At 42.3% G+C, this 20,185-nt stretch overlaps 1 protein-coding gene across 3 annotated transcripts; it reads left to right on the top strand.

The window, feature by feature from the left end:
- Positions 1-29: 29 nt before the first annotated feature.
- unk (unk zinc finger) lies at positions 30-19,104 on the top strand. Of its 3 annotated transcripts, XM_034038833.3 has the most exons (17): positions 30-263; positions 3,816-4,025; positions 5,021-5,197; positions 5,419-5,549; positions 8,895-9,030; positions 9,224-9,341; positions 9,719-9,803; positions 10,300-10,433; positions 10,719-10,871; positions 12,580-12,702; positions 12,850-13,024; positions 14,206-14,307; positions 15,184-15,366; positions 15,507-15,688; positions 16,351-16,608; positions 17,114-17,256; positions 17,460-17,591. In XM_034038833.3, exons 1-16 carry the CDS (start codon positions 133-135, stop codon positions 17,222-17,224), a joined length of 2,409 nt encoding a protein of 802 aa, XP_033894724.3. In that variant the 5' UTR covers positions 30-132; the 3' UTR covers positions 17,225-17,256; positions 17,460-17,591. The 3 variants fall into 3 exon arrangements, with proteins under 3 accessions (XP_033894724.3, XP_033894723.3, XP_033894722.3); XM_034038832.3 differs by lacking the exon at positions 17,114-17,256 and having other exon boundaries at positions 31-263; positions 12,580-12,657; positions 17,460-19,104; XM_034038831.3 differs by lacking the exon at positions 17,114-17,256 and having other exon boundaries at positions 31-263; positions 17,460-19,104.
- The last annotated feature ends 1,081 nt before the right edge of the window (positions 19,105-20,185 follow it).

Below are 20,185 nucleotides of genomic sequence, written 5' to 3'. Positions count from 1 at the left end.
GGCCTGTGCGCCACTGCCTTGATGCGTTGGTTTCCAGTTCCCGGAGCCAGGCGCATGCGCAGTTTGTGAAAGTATGCGGACCGCGGAGTGTAGGGAACAATAATAAAGGAAGATCGCAGGACAGACAGAAACATGTCGAAAGGCCCCGCTGCTGCGAGCTCTTCGTCCGGAGCCGCCGCTGCCACACCTACCCCCATCGCCACAGGCTCCGTGTCTCCTGCCAGCGCGCTGCACGCACAGCCAGAGAAACCGCAGCACTACACGTACGTAACTCACACTCTTACGTGCACGGCCCACGCGCAGGCCTCAAACACCTGACGCAGCGAGCGAGAAAGGGGGTTGGGCTTGATCCGGTCCGAACAGGTCCAGACCGAACCAAACCGTGTAGGAGGGGATCTGACTGGTTGTTTTTTTTATGGGATACCTGGTGGAAGGGGGCGGAGTAGTGCTTAAAAATACTCGCCTGATTTTCACATTACTTTCTTTGTGTCTTGTTTTGATTACAAAACAGCTTTTATTAAGTGATGTGATAACATTTTCACCACCATGAGTCAGATTGTGCAATGCTTTGAAATTATAATTTGTATTATTTTGTTTATTTTGAGTAAGGTCCAAATTCTGGATTGAAATGTACAAGACAGTAAGAAAACAAAATTATACACCAGTGATGGACGTCTCACACCATAAACGCAGTACACAGTGTTGGCAGATCCTCCCCCCAAAAAACTTTTAAAATTGCCCCCAATCCCTGTCGGAAAAAATATTTGGTATGAGGGCTCAAGTTCCTGTTTTCTAATTGTAAACACAAACAATTAGGCTGACGGTGTCCAATATATACTGAATTTATTAAGACACTGAAATCCAACTTGAAATAATTCCAGAAGCACATCATATTAAGTCCTATTACAGTATATTCTTCTTAATTGCATTGCCCACGTGCCTAACAGTTTTATGCAATTACTAGAATATGAAATCATCAGTAACATATACAGTGTAATACATTTCATTGTATGCCTGATAATTGCATACAATTGTGAAGCACATTTCTTTTGAAAATGTCTGTTCCTTATTCTGGTTAAATGCATAAAACTGTGAGGCACTCAGGATATGCAATTCACATGAATCTACTGCATGTGCATTTCCGTAAGAATTGTGCTTGACTTTTTTTTAAGTTTACAAGAATATGCAATTATCAAGTATGCAATAATTGGAATGCACTGTACTTGTATAATTCTTTGTGCAGATGTGTCAGCTGCACGAAGTGCACAATGTGTGGTTTTCACTAACTACTGTGCAAAATAAATGATTTTTTTTCAATGGGTAAATATCGGGACTTTCTTCCAATGCATCGGGACGTGGGACATTTGCTAGGAAATCAGGACTGTCCCGCCCATATAGGGACTCTTGACATGTTTGCATGAAGTGATCTTATACTGGGCAATCAAAGCAAATCGAACGTCTGCAGAAATTCTATAGAAATCAGCGGTCGCAGCTGCCAACTGGCATGATGTCACAGTGCGTCCACCATATTAGTAAAGGAAGGACTTGCACATTATCAAAATGTTTTCAGACAGAAAAAAAACAACTTTAGAAAATCCTCTAAAATTAAAAATGTACCTTTTAAAAAAACCTCTGCCAATTTCTTACATCCAGATTGCCCTGAGCAGAAACGTGAAACCTCTGATCTGGCAACACTGGTAGTACATAAACTTTGCATTTTACATTGGGAGGAGTTTTGTTAAAGCTTTGTTGACACTGGTGTGAAGAGAACCACAGTGGGTATTCTCCACGAAGGGATATAGCGGAGGCATCCTGTGACACTTAAATGTTTTCCATATGGAAAACCGCTTATCCCGTTGTCCATTTGGTAGTTATTTTGCAGAACGTATTGTGAGCATCAGATTCAGGGCACATATGGAGGTGTCTGTCTCTCCGTGCATGTTTCCCTCTGTATGTTACATGTGTATATACCTGGAGGACAGGTGGGATTACACATTTCACAGCCATTTATAATTCTATACATTCTGTTTATAATTCTATACATACTGTTTATAATTCTATGCATACTGTTGATATGTGTAGTGGTCATACATTCTTTCATCATACTGTTCACTCTAATCGAAATGCTGTCATTTTAAATGTACAGCCGTGGAGGGGGTTGTATGTTACTGACATGTCTGGAAATTATTATTCTTATTCTTATGCCTTGTAGCAGGGATGTTGGGGGCCCCTGTACATCTGTATGTATGAATCTCACATTTTAGAGTTTTGCATATCTAAAGAACTACAGTAATCCATCGCGTATTCGACTGCGGTGGGACCAAATAATGGGGGATATGTAACTAGGCGGATGAATTAATCCTGTTTAAATATCATTATACACAGCTGTAACAATTACTATAGTCACACAATTATTGTTTTGAGATGCAGCTTTTATTAGGGAGCTCCCTTAAATCCCTTGTTTAGAAGGATACAGGGTATTAATGCTTGTGAGTAGCCGTCTGCAGTGTGGGTGCGTGCATTCGCTGCTGAGTGACAGGCAGGAGAGCGAGACGAAGGTTGACGTTGATACGACCTGCAGACGAACAGGATTTATTTACATATCAACACACTGAACAGCTCACGTGACACTACCAGCAGTGGCAGCGCACAGAGCACATACAACACAGTTCGAAAACTTTGTTGGGATCTACAGTCTCTGAGCTAATCTTCTCTGTTCAATAATAAACTGACGTTGCTGAAGAGATTGATCATGGCGGATAAACGGGTATGTGATGGATGGATACACGACAGATTACTGTACTGTAATGACATTTGGTTAGGGCACTTTCTACCACAAGTATCAGAGTCTGGGGAAATAAGGGTATCTGGTGATATAGCCAAAGTCATTGTGATATGAGTTTATTGTTGCAGGGCTCTAAATTGGCAAGAAAAAAGGACAAAGCCAAACTGGCCTTCAGTTCAATAAATTTGTAGAGGGCACCAAGGCCACTAAACTTCAAGGCTAAAAGTCAAGGCCAAAGTGTAGGATGTTGTGGAGGATTCTCGTATATAAATCTAGTTATTAGCCACAGAAAGAAACAACATTTTGTTTAATTTCAGTAGCATATATTCTACACAGTTTAACGTATTGCTCCCATGTGTAACATACAAAATGCCAAGCTGCTCTGTTGCATTTATAGATGAACTGAAAAAACATAAACTTCATCATAAAATGGACAAATATTGATAATAAAAGTGGTAGAAAAATCTACTTGTCCTTTTTAAAAATCTACTCAACCCCTCCCCATCGCACAAAACAATAACTTGTAGGATTTTGCTTTTTTTTTTTTTTTTGATTTTAATGTACCATTTTGGTTTTCGTTGTGGTAAAACTAAGGAAATTAAAAAAAAATGATAACAGCAATTAATGTTATTTCAGCGCAGTGATTTCTACATTTAAAATCAATTGAGCCTTTTAAATGTGTGTGTGTGATTTTTATTTTTTATTTTTTAAACCGGACACCTCGTTATTTCTGACAACCTGCCTGTCTCCCGACATGTCCTGTTTACCGAGGGGCTACTGTACAGCTGAACAACAATGCTCAAATAATGACGAATTTGCTAAATACAGTTATCCTGCTTGTTAGAGTAAAATATAGATGCAAAAAATAATGATGTAGCACACCCTGAGAGTTTCTCAAGATACAGAACAGCATAGTTGAGTTAGGTCAAGGCCTGGTCCCACGCTTGCTTATTCCTCATACCTGAAGTACCTTTACACTGTTGCACCCCTGTCTATCACCACACTCCTTTCCCTGTTTCTTTGTCTCCAGGTACCTGAAGGAGTTTCGCACTGAGCAGTGTCCTCTCTTTGTGCAGCACAAGTGTTCCCAGCATCGGCCCTTCACCTGTTTCTACTGGCACTTTGTAAACCAGCGGCGTCGCAGGCCTATCCGCCGCCGGGACAGCACCTTCAACTACAGCCCGGACATCTACTGCCCTCAGTACGAGGAGGGCTCAGGCACCTGCCCTGACGGTGACGAGTGAGTGAGCACAGCTCTTCCTTGCAGTGGTTCCACATGAAAAAGAAGGGTCTATTTGTATACATATATATATATTTTTTGTAATATCTCAAGCACTGCTAATGTGTGTCTTGACCACTGTACAAAAGAGTTGGGCTTGTCTGCATTCATGGTTGCAAAGCTTTAACCTCATCTCATCTCACTGACGGGACAGAATCTCTAACGGTGACATTCACCCAACACTGGAAGTACTTCTCTGAGCTTGATCTCCTGAGGATTACAATCACTCTCAGATTGTATTCAAGGCTTTAACATTAAGAGAGGCACACATAGCACCCTGTGAATGAATGGACAAGGTAGAGTTGTGTATGATTGCAGGCTGCACCTTAGTGTCCTGACAGAAAGATATCAAACCAGGAAGGTCTCAGGCTTTTCCATGGGGAGATGCAGGTGGAGACACAGATGCAGGCTCCCCATCTGCAGCGCAGGTCTCTTATTTTAACACACAGCACTTTGTAACAGCGCCTTGAACAGCTAATAACACAGACTGCTGCTACAGCCTACCACCTAGAAGGAGTGTGCCAATGAAATTGTCAATTGACGGTCACTTAAACAATCACTACCAATTAATGTATGCACAATGATTTCTTTCCAATTTGTGCGATTTCTTTTCATTGTGACTTCCAAGCACATCAATACTTAAACAGTTAAAACACCAGTTACAACAATAATAATACAAATATTTACTCCCACAATTTACATTTGGGAAGCCACCTTTTACAGTGAGGATTAGACAGCTCACCATAGGCACCCACACACAACCAGTGCTGCCCACAGCACGGACTTGCCATTGCCCCCACAAGCCCATGCCACCGTAATATAAACCAGGGGATCTCTCACACTGTCACACAGCCACAGAAGAAAATAGGAACTATAGTTTTGACCTTTTGTTTTACTTGAAGTGTGCTGGTCCATTCCAATGTGTGCCTAAGTGAGGCTGTATTGCTCTGTTTCAGCTGCCCATTCCTGCACCGCACCGCAGGCGACACCGAGAGGCGCTACCACCTTCGCTACTACAAGACAGGCACCTGCATCCACGAGACAGACGGTAAGGGCAACTGCAGCAAGAACGGGCCGCACTGCACCTTTGCACACGGACCACAGGACCTGCGCGCACCCGTCTACGACATCAGGTAGGAGGAAACTTGTCCTGATCTAATATCCAGCTCTTCTGAAAACTTTTCACACGTACAAAAACGGCCAAGTTAGCATAAAGTGACCAACCATACAGAGATGTGATATCTGTAAAACGGGCCATATAATATATTGAAAATGGCCAAGTTAAACAAGATGCAATTGTGGCTGTACCCAGGTAGTCCAGAAATAACCAAGTGTTTTCACGTTGCTGTTCCAGGGAGCTCCAGGCGATGGAGGCAATGCAGAACGGACAGGCCGCTGCTGAGGGCAGTGCTGAGGGGCAGCCAGCCATTGCGGCCAGCTATGCCCTGATTGAGAAGATCCTTTGTGAAGAGCCCCGGTGGCAAGGTAGTGTAAGACAGTCCTCATGTGCGCATGACTTGCTTCCTAATGACTCCTGGCTACTCTTCTCTGCAAAATCAATAGTTTAGTTACTCCTTATGGTTTGCTGCTGTGACGTTGTTGCTCATGCACAGATAAAATGACATCTCTCCCGGAGTATTTAATGTGTAAACAGATACATCCACAATGTTTCGGCTTCCCCCTTGTCCAGGTAGTAAGGTTTTCACGTGCTGTGTCAAGCTGTAGAAGATAAATACAGCAGTGAGCACTGAATGTTCTATAGAACGCTGCTGTAGTTAAAAGATCCATGGGGAGAGTATGTATTCCATTCAAAAAGTGGAGTTAAGTCCATCCGGAGAGACAAAAAATGAAATCATTCTGATAATATAAAATAGATTCAATTTAAATCACAATAAAATTACTGAGAGTATTGAAGATGTAAAAATAAGCAGATCCACCACAATATGTTATTTACACTGAAAAACAAAATATTTGGAAATTATGAGTAAGTTCAACTGGATTTTAAAAAGTAGGTGATGTTTAGGAATCCACATTATTCAATTGCGGTACTGTCATATCTGAAAGAAATATTTAACAATACTATTCAGTATGTGAAAAAACCCAGTCCCTCAGCAAGGTAACCCCTACCTTCATTCCAAAACTGCATAGGGTCCATTCCCAAGCAGCTATAACTGCAGACAATAACCCAATTTACAGCCAGTTACTATGGTACATTATGATTACAGAGATTATTACAATGATCTATCCATAGAGGCTTATTTAAGGTTTTTCGCCCCAGAGAGGAATACAGTTTTATCTATGTCAGCCTGATGGAGAGACTCCTAATGAGAGGGTCATAATGAGACAGGGTGTCTGTGGCAGATCAGTGGCAGGGCTGAGTTAGGATCCTTTGTATAGAAGCAGGTACTTCCTACATTTTTCCAAAATTCCACTAATGTAATAGGACAATAAGGCAATATAAATAAGCCAGTCCTGTTTTGTTCATAATATATTATTTTTATGTTTTGAAAATGAGCTGTGTAAAAGTAAAAATATATATTTTTAAAAAGGGGTCAGTTTTTAATGGTACCATTATATGTCAGTTTTATTGAGTATATTGAGCTGATGGGAATTTACATCAGTTACTAATCAGAGCTGGAATCTTGTTCTTCATCAGATTCAGAGTCTTTTACAATCATTTGAACTTTGTAAGGATTTGGGCAGCAATCTTCATTCATGCATCACAGGCTTCAGTGCAGGCAAGTCTGTTCCTAATACAACTGCAGTAGGTTTTGCACTCAGATTTCCTACACCCACATGCAACTAACTGTAAAGGTGTACCAGGAGCTGCTTGCTGTGTCATTAATGTTGGCACCATCATACAAGTGACATTATCTCTCTGCCAGCCATGACTAATGGCCGATGGTATATGAGGTTGGGTCACCAAAGCATTACTCCAGATGTACGTCTGATAGTTTGCCCTCATTGCATGTTGTCGTAGACTTGTCTTGTGTTGGGGGTAGAAGTTCATTTTTATTTTGGTTCTTGCAGAACTTCTTGTAGAGCAACAGATTCACACCACCATCAGGTTTGTCACCATACATAGCTGTGATGAGTCTCTCCACAGCACTGAAAGCATCCAATGATAACTCAATAGTTTTGTCCAAGCTTTGTAGTCCAGTAAAATGAGCAAGATTTTTAGAAACAGTTTTCAGTGGCTGATTATCCTTTATGCCAGTCCTTAGCCAAAGTTCCTGGCTAGCCAGTTGTGATGTAAAATGCACACAAAGAATTTCTACATCTGAATCTGGTAACCACATGACTAGTTGTGGGCAGCTGAGTGCTGTATGACCTGCATGTAAGAAGAGACGTGTATCTGCTTCCTCGTGTATAAAGGGAATAAAGTGCTGGAACTTCTGCAACACTCTCTTAACACAGACTTTGCCACCAGTTTGTTTTTAAAACCACCTGCAATGACTAACTCCTTCCCAGGTTCCAGGATTTTACTTGCTATATGAAACCACAGGTCTGATAGAAAAGCTGCAAAGTTCTCCTTGTTGTGTGGATTGCTGTAGAACTTCTGTAGGTTCATAGGTATCTTGCTACACAGACTGTGGATTTTTACTAAACTTTTGTATTCTGAACCTTGCCTTCTATTTCGTTCCCCTGCTTTCATTGAGTCCTCATGATCGTATCAATCAAAAACTATATCCAATCGAACATAGCTTGGATCTTGCAACTTGACCAGTAAAATGTCTAAAAGTCTCTTTGTAAACTCACCAAATGTAAGCCCAATGGTTTCCTTTATCATCTGCAACAGTCCCATGCCATCTACCAACCAGCATGTAGGTGTGATAGTTTGAAGAAGCTTTGTCAAACAGTTCACCTTCTTTTCTAGTTCCTTCATCAGATTTGCTTCATTTCCACATTTTAAGGTACCATCTAAATGAGCTAGTGACACAGGGACACTTGTGAGCTTGTACTTAAATACCTCCTTCAGGTCAATCACTTTGGACTGTGCAATCACAAGTCTGCTAAATAACTCACAGTCTGTGTTTAACTCTTTTGTTTTCTCTACACCACAAGGTATTTTAACAGTTTCTGCCATAGATGAAAATGTTTTTAGTTTAAGTTTGGGTAGTGTCTCAAATAAATCCACTGTGCAACTGTCCAGCCATTCTTTGACAAATGTGTCTTTTTGTGATATTCCTAAATCCTTTGCATTAAGAAGCTCAGTTGCAACCACAAAGCTGCTTCATCCATTTGGAATGGATCAGTAGACAGGTTATACAATACTGTCAGGATTTTCTGAACATCCAGTTCATCCCGTCTGATATGCATTGGACCTGCTTCTTTGTGTCCATGAGTAGCAGCATCTTCATTTAAGTCACACATTGCTGTTGTGATGGCTGAGCGTTCATGGACTGTGAGGATCCATTGCTTTACAGCTTCTGACTTCAAGCTGAATCCAATTATTCCATCTCTCACTTTACTGCCCCTGCTCAGGGTTTGTTCCAGAGCCATGTCAGTCCAAATTTGATTGAATTTCTGATTAGAACGACAAACAGGGTGGCTGCCCAGTAGAAACTGATGATAACCCTCAGGTGCAGTCTTTGGAAGAAGATTCATGTCTGCAAGGTAAACCATTGCTCAAAGCGCATAATGTGTGCGATCATAAGCAAAGAAGTAGGGCAGCATATCTGTAACGGAAGCCAGATGAAGCTCCCATAACCCATCCCTTTCAGGTGAATGTATACAGAACATCAAGCAGGGTAAGCTAGCACATTGCTCTAAGAAATATGCCCTGGCTTGGGTGATTGGTAAGTGACTCCTGTCCCCTTGTTCTCACAGAGACCAGCTATGTGCTGTCCAGTTACAAGACGGAGCAGTGCAAGAAGCCCCCCCGACTGTGTCGCCAGGGTTACGCCTGTCCCTACTACCACAACAGCAAGGACCGTCGCAGGGTCCCCCGCAAGCACAAATACAGGTACCAGTTTGTGCTTGTCTGGAAATGCAAAGTGTCATCGATTTGTCGAAATCTGTCTATGTCAATTTCTGTCTACTACACTAAATACTGATCTATGTGTTCATCTGTCACGCGTGTCTGTCTGTTTATCTCTGCTGGTTGTCAAAGCCGAGGGCTGAAAGGCTGAATGACTGTGTGTCTGTGCTGTCCCCAGGTCGCTGCCCTGCCCCGGGGTGAAGCATGCTGACGAGTGGGGTGACCCCAGCAAGTGTGAGAGCGGAGACGGCTGCCAGTACTGCCACACACGCACAGAGCAGCAGTTCCACCCAGAGGTACCTCCAGCACCTGGGAATAGGGTCTGGGAAAAGGAAGTTACCATTGAGTATTGTTTCATTAAATATGCTATGCAGCCTTTCTTTAAAACTGTGCTGTTTCAGAGGCCTCGTGGCAAGATGTCTCCTTCTGTGGTTTTATATGCACTGCCTCCTTTCTATGTAGATTCCAAACCTTTTGGTTGAAATGAAAACCAAGTTGGTAGTTTATTTCAGCAGAGGACATCAAATGTATTGAAGCCAGATGCATTCATTAACGCAGTCTGAAATAAGACAATAAAGACTTTGATGTAGAGAGTGTGACAGAGGGAGAGAGCATCTGTTGTTGTTGGAGGAAGAGATTAAATGATGGGGTTTTATGTTGTGTCTCCCTGCAGATTTACAAATCCACAAAATGTAACGACATGCAGCAAGCTGGCAGCTGCCCACGCGGACCCTTCTGTGCCTTCGCTCACATGGACCGTATGTGGCTTTCTGATAATTTTCACACAGTGAAATAGCCCTTGGGTTATTTTTAAAACCCTCAAATATTCACAGTTAATGAACAGCCAGGTCAGAATGAAGAACAGACCAGTTACTATATACAAAATACACAGTAACATAAATATCTACTTTAAGATTCGAATAAAACAGCATTTGTAAATTAAGTGTTTCAATTATTTTCAGTATAACAAGAAAAACAGTGACAAGTCTATTGAAAAGTAACATCCTATTAGAAAAGTAATTATTGTCCTGTATTTGTATTAGTTTAAATACAACAGTAGTACTCTCTCCTGCATCTGCACTCTCTTCCCACACTAAAAATGAAAAATAAAAGGGCAGGCCCTGTTTTTTTCTTGCTGCTACTGTCCAATACTGTACAATACTGTACTTCCTTCCACCTATTAACAGTAGATTTCTATGAAGGTACTGTAAGCAATGCAGGATTAAGAGTGAGTGTGGTGTTTGATTTTCACAGAGCCCTTATGCAGTGATGAGGCCCAGTCCACCTGCTCGTCCTCCAGCCCAACGCTTGCAGGCCTGCCCCTCTTCGCCCCTGCAGACTCGCTGCCTGTCAGCCCCACCAGCCCGCACACCTCTGAGCTGCACAGCGTAAGCAAACAACCTCTCTTTGTATCTTTTCCATTTAGATAAGATTAGATCATTTAAAAGACAGTGGTTCTCAATTAATGTCTTACAAAACATATGGATCAGGGGCCTTCCACTCCAGAGGCCTGATTTTCCACTGTGGGCAAATTGCTGTCATACATTTACTGTGTTCTAAATTGTTTAATTTAACAAATAAAACCTCCATTAATGTCTTAAATGTATTTTTTTTATTTCATACCCATTAAACCTGGAGTGGATCTGAATTAAAAGCTGTCGTTTGTGTTTCAGATTCTGTCCAGCAGCTGCAGTTCTGTCAACCCCTCCAGTATGTGTGTCTCACCACAGGGGATGCTGGGAAGGATGCTGTGCCAGGAGGCCCCGTTCTTCACAACTGCGGGAGGCGGCTATGGGAAAGCACCAGGGTTTGAGCGTGAAGACCAGGTGGGCACACTCTCCTCAGAGCTTACATGGTCTTATGACCCTGGTACTTAATGGGTTACCTGCTGGATAATGGGGTGATTATGCCATATCCATAATATGCAAATACATTTTTTAATTTTTTTTTTTTGGTTATTAATAAAAAAATGTATAATGATTTTTGGCAACTTGAAGGTATATTTGAAATTTAAAACACAAATACCAGTTAACCACTAGACTGCCAGTGAATGCACCTGATTGCTCCTTTAAAATGTAAGTAATTATCTTGATTTAACCTTGATTTATTTATTTATTTAACTTAACCTGTGTGATGCACTCAATTCAGTTGTGGTCATTCTCTCCCACCACTTCAACACTAGCATTGCACCACTTACTTCTGTGTGGGTGGGGATCAGTGTGGGAGATGGATTAAAAATCATATAAAACCAAATGTCACCACTTAGCATAATCAAGAAAACCACATGTATTATATCCATAAGGATTTATTGAAAGTGAATTCCTGTTCAGTCACTGATTTCGCATCTCTCCATAGTTATATTTTTCATTGACTTAACTATCTGCTGGAATGGTGCTGTGTCTGCCAAATATGATTGACAAATTACTTTAGCAGTCAAAGTCAGAAACATTGAGAGATGTGTACCAAACATATATAATAATCAGGAATGTAGTTACTCTCTTAAAAAGGAAAAAAAGAGTTCAAAAATTCATGCACTTTTATTCAGTGTGCACAGTGACCTGAACTGAAACTGATACTGACTGTTATTAACTTTATGAAACAGTGTACACAGGTGTAAGGGGGGTAGCTATAGCTACATTTTATATTCAAATAGTAATGACTTTAACAATTAGTATTCATTACAGTATATAAATCCCCCGAGATGCCATCCTCTGTAAATAACAGTAGCAACTTCAAATTCAGCAGCTCTTGTACATGTTTGCGCCCTCTTGTGGCAGCAATGCTGTAGGTTAGTGTGGTGGAATCAATGTTAACAATTGAGCAGGCAGACACACTTTCACATGTTTCAAATCACATTTGTGTTTTTCAATTGCTGAACGGTTCTTGCACTAGAACGTGTGTTGAATGAAACAAAACCCATGTTATAACTGTGATCTTCGACAGCCTCAATGTATTTCTGTATTTAATGAAAGATAATCGGCGTGCGATACTATCAAAAAAGAACTTGCTTTTCAATTGCCAGTTGTTCAGATAGTCCGGCTGTGGAGAGAGGCGCTATTGCAGCAAACCATATTTTTGACAATTTAATAAATAAAACCAAAAATAGCAATACAGTAGCAATTCAAGTTATGCGTACAATACATGATGGTGCACCATCTTCATACTGTGAGCATGTACTGGCATAGGCAGGCCTGTTCTACTGGTTTGAGGATGCTTTCCGCACTGAATGGGTGCTGACAGTGATGAGTATTAAAAAACACAGGTGTCTTTCTCTTGGTGAGTTTGGTATTTGGATCTTAGCTTTCTGTGACCGGCATGTAACATTTGCTGACACTGAATTTCATTTGCCACGTTTTTACCCAGTTCTTTATGCGGTGGACATTTTTATGGTACATGCTCAAACGTTTGAATCCATACAGTCGTATAGTGTTCTGGTTCTTTAAAAACATTTTGCTTCTTTTTACGTTACGATGACTTACCTTTTTTTTTCTATTCCTCCTCACCTGTTGTCTTCTTGTTCTCCCCACCCTGCAGGCAAAACAGAAAGCACATCCCCTGGAGCATAGGAGTGGAGACACAGCCCTCTTCCACTGTAGTACTGGACCCACACTGGTACTGTCACGGCACAGTACAACTCAATCTACCCATCAAAGAAACGTGATATTCTTTATAATTACTGAAATGCAGCTTTGATGCATGCTATTGCACTGTACTTTCCTAATCCTAAATGTAAAGAGAATTTCTTCTTTGCAAAAAAGGATGGCTGCAATGAAATGCACACCTGACTGCTCTCTTTTTGTTTAGGATGGGCTGGGTCTGCTCCCTGTGGGGAGCCCCCCAGTGTCCAGCATCTCCTCCAGCATGACATCCAGCCTGGCCACAACCCCCCCCAGCCCTGCAGCCAGCAGCACCACCCGTGGCATGAACGCCAACGCACTGCCCTTCTACCCCACCAGCGACACCGTCGAGTCCGTTGTGGGTGAGGACTGCCAGGCTTTTATTTGTCGTTTTATTGATCGGTTTCTTACTCACTAGGATATCCACAGTGCGATGTCCTATAGGACTGCTGTGTCCAGTTTTGGTCACCTCACTACAAAAAACAACATGCACTCAAGATGGTACAGAGAAAAGCCTGAACCTGGATTAATGACATGAGCCATAAGGAAACGTTAAATAATTAAATATCTTCAGCCTAGAAAAAAACTAGGGAAAGAGGGAGGCTTGATTGAAGTCTATAAAATCACAGAGAGTTATAAATGCATTGAGTACTCTACCAGATGAGGCAGTAGGATCTAAAACACTGGGAACATTTAAAAAAAAGCTCAATTAGATCCCACTTCTTGTAGGAGCAAATGGTTTGCTAAGAGGGGACAAGCCGTGGTGAGCCAAACTTTTCTTACGTTCTTATATTTCTATTCCACGTCTGAGTATTAGAAAGTATTCATGTGATAGGAAGTCCCTGGGGCCCGGTGAGGTGCATTGTGGAGGCTGGAGTTCCTTGACAGGAGCTGATATGTATAGCTATACCAGTAATAGCAGAGCAAGTACAGTATAAAAAACAAAAGCCAAGCTTTGCGCCAGGTTGTTTCATAGGTGATCAGGATGGGATTGCAGTGCAAGACAAAAACAAACCAAAAAATTGGGGAGTTTACATATTTAACATTAGAACCGCCGCGGTTATACTCATACCTAAAACCGCAACCGGAAGTCATTATGACAGTTACTTTTTAAACAACATCAAGATTAGAATGAAAGACAAACTATTGGATACAACTCAAAAGTTTTATTGAAGCACGTCATATCAAACATCTGCACAGCCGAAACACCATATTTAAATGAATAATTAAACATAAAAGGGTTTATTTTCTAACTTACCACATATAAAGCACCACTTCAAAAAAATGAAAAAATATAATAATTTCAAAAGAAAATAGTGTATAAACAGGTGTGAACAGGTATATGTACATACAAAACTGTAAAAACGAAATTATTTTTTAATTTAAAACGAAAGTTACATGTTTTCTCTTGCGTGTGTCACTCGGTGCAGCACGGAATCCAGGTTGAGCTGCAGCAGCCTGCTGCTTTGCAGTTTTCTGATCAAAATGGCTAGTCCATGTCAGAGCAGTATTTCCATGCTTGTGTGCATTGCTATCGTTGCAGAGTCGGCCCTGGATGATCTGGACCTCAATGATTTTGGCATGGCAGTGCTAGAGAAGAGTTTCGACAGCACAACTGCGGCCCACAGCAGCAGCATCATGATCAGTAAGGGGGTCACTTATACAGGGTCCCAGCATCTTCACCCCTTGGAAGTACAGTTTAAAAGCATGGCTGCGTGGTGCAGGATCCTGGCTGGCTTTGCTGGGGATTGCAGAGGGAGCACTGCATTGGCTCTGGTGCTCCCGTGGGTTAGGGAGGCAAAACCGTCAGGAACTGTTTTTTCTCGTTGTGCTATAGTGCAGTGGTGTGCAAACTTTTCATATGCTGCCCCCTTTTCATAGCATATATTTTGTTGCGTCCCCCGCCCGACCCAAATATTTAATGTAAATATTTTTTCCTAGATTTAACCACAAAAAGTCCAGATTTAGCAACATACATACATGTTGACAAACACATTCTTAAAAGTTTTGACATTTGTACTTTCAGATATAATTTATAAATGTTGAAAACGCGTATCACAAATTCAACATTTAAAATCAGTAGTAATTCGTGCACCACTGCTATAGAGGACCATACTGACCAGGAGCCCAGTGAGCTCAGGTTGACACCTGCAGGGCTTGCCTTTGTCTTCCAAAGGCCGGTAGCTCACTGACATCCACACTCAAGTTCCTGGGTGTAAAAGAGGAAGCTGGCTCGGTCGTGGGATCAGGACACCCACTGAACCTTCAGTTCTCCTGAGTTGTGTGGGGAATTGCTGTGTTGAGGGGAAAAATTATTGGACAATCCAAATTGGGGAGGAAATCGGGGGGGTTAAAATAGGGCACACTAAATTAAAAAAATAATAAAACTACATTTTTTGATTTTTTGATTTTGTCAATTTGATTTTGTTAACTTGGCCTAGGGCTGTGAAGTCAGTATCTGTAGGAGTGGTAGGTGTGTAACAGTGCCCTTTCTAACCTCCTATCTCTTTTTCTCCCTCAGGGGGGAGTTTGCTGCAGAGCTCGGCTCCCGTTAACATCCCTGGCTCTCTGGGTAGCTCTGCCTCCTTTCACTCTGCCTCACCGTCTCCACCAATCAACCGTTCTCATTTCATGCCCTCCAGCCTCCAACAGCACCAGCGCCACCTGAGCCAATCAGACAGCACCTTTCCACAGGGCTCACTAGGTGAGTGTTTTTCTTTAGGCTTGGGGGTAGGGTGAGCGTTTGGTATGAAGTGTTAGGATAACTTAAATGGTTACATATGAGTAAAAAATGAACTGTGACATTGAGTGAGACATTGCAATAAGAATGTCTGTCTTTACCAGGTCTGAACGGGATGAACAGCAGTATCTGGGAGCACTTCCCCCCTGGGAACCTCTCCCCCAACTCCTCCCCCACCTTCCTGACAGACGCCAGCTCCGGGGAGCTAACACGACTGCGGCACGAGCTGGATGAGGCCAGCGGAGCGCTGAAACAGTGGGAGGGGTCCTGGAGGCAGGCCAGACAGGTGAGGCATGAACCACCACCACCCCTTCTGTGTCAACTGCAACTCCAACTGCAATGCAGTGAAGTGTGTACTTGGATTCAAGACTGTCCATTGAGATGTTGGGACATTTAGAGATAAACTATGCTGAGTCAGGCTCCTGGTGCACCAATAATTGATTCCAGTTTGTTGACACAGACAGTATTTTGAAGGAGTGCACTAATCCTGTGGTGTTCAAGCAGGGCCAGTAGTCTTTGTGATTCCCCAACCACAATACTCCCCTAATCGTGCTATTGTAATGTATCGATCTGTTTGTAACACCGAACCACGACAGAGAAAATAATTGAAAGCAAATCTGAGAAGACGTGGTGTCGAAATGACTACAGTTTCACAGTTACTGAAGGTGAAACAACACAGCTACTCTGTGTTCTCTGTGGTGAAGTCTTGACATAGAACTAGATGAAGCCGTAATATTTTCACCGTAAAAAGAAAGCCATTTGTCATAGGGACAGTCAACAGCCATGTTAAGATTGCTCTCAGTTACTGGTACATGTTGAAACCCACTGATGCACTCCCTCTTACAGATGTGTGACATGGGCAAGGCTCTGAAGGAGGTCACTGTGCTGTATTTCTTCGTGTGTTTGTGTGTGTGGTCGCCGTGTGTTAACAGCGGGTATTTCCTGCAGGCGTGTGACATGTGGAAGAGGGACGTGGAGGAGGCAAATGAGGATGCAGCCAGCGCAGGCCGGGAGGTTGCTGCGGCGGTCAAGCAGAGGGAGGTGCTGGAGCAGCGAGCGCAACAGCTTCACGAGGAGCTGCAGCGGCTGCAGGCCGGAAAGGAGCCACAGATCCTTCACTGCTACGAGCAGCTGCAGCTGCTGCCCCTGCCCACGCTGTATAACCTGCAGACACAACTGCGCTCCGGCCTGGAGAGAGTCGAGCAGGTAAGGGCAGGGCCAGACTCCAGACACGTAGCATGGGCTTCAGAAACAGAGACATCTACAGGCAACTCCAGAATGAACCAACAAATTCTGCTTGAAAAGATTTTATTATTCACATTATTTACTCTAAAGAGCTATGAAATTAGATCAAATGTAGGTTTCTTGGTGTCTATCGGCTAATTGAAAATTAGAAAATTGTAGGAGACACTTTTTTATACAGAGAATTATGAGGGAATAGAATGCATACCAAGCCATGTTTTTCATTCTGATCGTACAGTTCTGGGGAGCAATCGGCTACTAGGAACTGTAGGATCATTGCTGAATTGAAATACCTTCTCTTGTTCCTAAATATTCTTAGGTTCAGTTAAGATGAGGGATGCCGCATTGATTTATACACCAAATCCTCATTCACTACTCCAGTTTATTTCCCAGGTTCACCGCCACCACTTTGACTTTGACAGTTCATTTTTCATTGTATTATATCTATCATTTTACTTTCTCACCTTAGCACACGGATCCCATTCAAGCACCTGCACATTCCTTCTGTGTGAGAGACCACATACTGCCTACAACACCAACACCAACACCAACACAAACAGCTGAAAACAGAACACCGTGAAGGCAGTGCTTAAGCAAAAATGACTTTCCGGGGTATTTTTCAGATTTTCCTGGCTTTTGTATTCTTTCCTAAGCGTTTAATAGATCTGGATGATACTTTCAGAATGACAAAATGTTTGCCCTGTATTGTATGTCTTGTCCACTTTTTGTGCTGTGTGCTGGCGAGCTGTGTTGAGATCTGAGCCCTGTGCTGGCAAGCTGTGTTGAGATCTGAGCCCTGTGCTGTTTCTCCCCAGGCTGTCTTCCAGCTGCAGAAGGTGAAGTGTCTGCGCTGTCAGGAGGGGAGCCGTGTGATATTGCCGTGCCAACACGCTGTGCTGTGTGAGGCCTGCTCCTGCACAGAGGAGTGTCCTGTCTGCCAACCTCCCGGGACACTGAGCCTGCAGTCCTGACCACACTGGCCTTTCTGCAGTAGATTGAGGAGGGAGACCACTCATATCTAATACTGTTAGAGGTGGAAGAGCCCATCTGTGTACAAGCTCTAGCTGTTTAGAGGTACCGGCAAGTGGCCACAAGAGCTCCCACTGTGGGCTGATTTCTGCCAAACTTCATATAGAGCAACCACAGTTACACATCTCTGTAAGACAGAAGGGTCTCATTTAAGTTCTGTATAAAGGGCTGAGAGATTCTTAGAAACATTATTTATTATCCAGCTCTGTCTTTTACAGGCTGCTTTTGCAGTTTATCTTACATAACCGCAGTCTGCTTTTGCAGGTGATTTGGCAGTAATCCTTTCTAACAACTGTGGCCTGTTCAAAGTCTAACATGTAGAAACATTTAGATGTTGCCAACTTAGAACCTATCCTCCAAAGAATTATCTAGAACCAGTTTAATAAGGCGTTGCCAAACCAGTTTAAAACACACACCAGAGATGACACGCTTTTATGTTGCTCTGATTGAGTTGGGGTCCGCTAATGTATAAAATCCTATAACGCAGCCCTCAAAGGTGGAACTGTGCTGCTGTTCAGCTGTTAAGAAGGAGAACTTTTTTTCTCCTTGTCATTCCAGGGGGATTAATGTTGTGCTTTCCTTGGCCTGTTGGCTCCCAGAGCAGGCAGTGCTGTGGGTGTGTGCCTGTGCAAAGATCACACACAGAAAGGCGACCTGGCCTACCAGCTGTGCAACAGCAAGAGCACCTGACCAGGATGCAGTCCACAGCGTTTCATTGACCAACACAGAGCTGTGACCACAGAACCAGACCAGTTTGAGCCAGTCTTCCAGTCATAAAAAGGTCCCTACAAAGTGCATCTTCATGGTGTACAGGGATTCATTTGAGTTTTCTCTTAAAAAGAAGCCGCTTCTTTCTTTGTGATGTCTTTTCGTTGCATACATCATGTAATGTAATAATGCAACCCTGCCCCCCACAGGGCCATATGCATTCCAAACCTGTATTTCATTGCAGCACTATTTGTGTTTTTCTTTATAATATGTCCTGTAATGGTAGCTGTTTGAGGCACGAGGATGACTAAAACAGTATCCCGTAGCTGGCACTCAGAGCATCATGTGTAACTATTGGCAGGTAACAAACACATGACTTGATATCTTGGACTAAGGTTTATGTTGTCGGCTACAGAAAGCGGTTATCATCGCAGTGCGAGATCTATAGTTTGTAAGTGAAATATCTTGTGCTTCGATAGATAATCCTAATCATTTTATGATGCCGTGTTTTGATTTCTCTGTGTCTGACCTTTCCCCATGGAAATTCAATTCTCTTCACATTCAAGAAATTCAGATTCTGTTTTTCTTTTTAAGTGTGAGTGTACTTCTGCTTGCGAAGCATTTGTATTGGAGATGTCTGAAGGGAATTTATATGAATAGAACTCGTTCCAGAATGATGTTTTTGGATTTTGTAGAGGAAAATAAATCTATTTTTTGCTAACAGGTGTTGTGTTGAGGTCTATTGAAGCTTCGGTTATAAACCTCTATTTAGAAAAAAGTCATGAAACGATGGACAGTCCAAGTAAAATATTGCAGGTAAAACTACAAGTAAGCAATCAGTAACTGTCCCGTTAAGGTTGTAGAATTGTAGTCCTTCCCGAGTGGTTCTGAATACTCAAACACTCTGTTTAGTCTGCTTGTTAAATTGCTTTCAGGAGCTGTTCTTCAGTTCTATAGGCCTGCCATACATATATGTAACTAAGGCTAGATCACTGCCTTTATAGAAGAGCCAGCGCCATCAAGTGATTCCTTTGGTTTTACTGGCTATACACTGTTGAGCACTGGTAGCACTGGTGCTGGTACTTGCACATTGGCTGATCTAGTCTTCATTACTCTATGGCAGGCAACTAGGAACTGAAGAGCAACTCCTGAAATCCTTGTCATTGCACTTTGACACAGAGTTATCAGAAAACAAAAAAAACACAGCATTTGAGTAATTACAGTAAGGACCAGAAGGGTTAGCACACCATGAAATGGCAAGAGGATAGTACAATAGGAGGCTGTGTGGTCCAGTGGTTAAAGAAAAGGGCTTCAAATCCCAACTCAGCCACTGACTCATTGTGTGACCCTGAGCAAGTCACTTAACCTCCTTGTGCTCCGTCTTTCGGGTGAGACGTAGTTGTAAGTGACTCTGCAGCTGATGCATATTTCACACACCCTAGTCTCTGTAAGTCGCCTTGGATAAAGGCGTCTGCTAAATAAACAAATAATAATAATAATAATAATTATATTAACTTGTACATCAAGCTTTCTTCTATGCAGATGTTATCTGTGATGCTGCTTTTACTTATTGGAGTTCTCGGCAGACAAAATGATAAATTATAGCTGCTGGTTGAGGTGCTTCTCTATGTATGGTGGCTCATTTTCCTCGTGGCGCACTTGGGTTAGACAGGTTGGCAAATGTGTCCAATGAAAAAGACAATGCTCCACTGAGTTCTGGGGGCTGTGCTAGGCATGAAGCTAAGAGATTAACAAATAATTTAGGTACTTTAAGGGGTCAGATTATGTTCTAAAATGTACCTGT

The sequence above is a fragment of the Acipenser ruthenus genome, chromosome 17, assembly GCF_902713425.1.
Source record: "Acipenser ruthenus chromosome 17, fAciRut3.2 maternal haplotype, whole genome shotgun sequence".
NCBI lineage: Eukaryota > Metazoa > Chordata > Actinopteri > Acipenseriformes > Acipenseridae > Acipenser > Acipenser ruthenus.
This window is presented reverse-complemented; position numbering and strand designations above follow the sequence as displayed.

Bases quoted from the DNA above. Each gene is read 5' to 3' on its own strand.
- unk (XM_034038831.3), top strand. From the start codon at position 133: ATGTCGAAAGGCCCCGCTGCTGCGAGCTCTTCGTCCGGAGCCGCCGCT. The intron at 5,198-5,418 runs GTAGGAGGAAAC...TTGCTGTTCCAG, and splicing joins GCACCCGTCTACGACATCAG to GGAGCTCCAGGCGATGGAGG. The intron at 14,308-15,183 runs GTAAGGGGGTCA...TTTCTCCCTCAG, and splicing joins CAGCAGCAGCATCATGATCA to GGGGGAGTTTGCTGCAGAGC.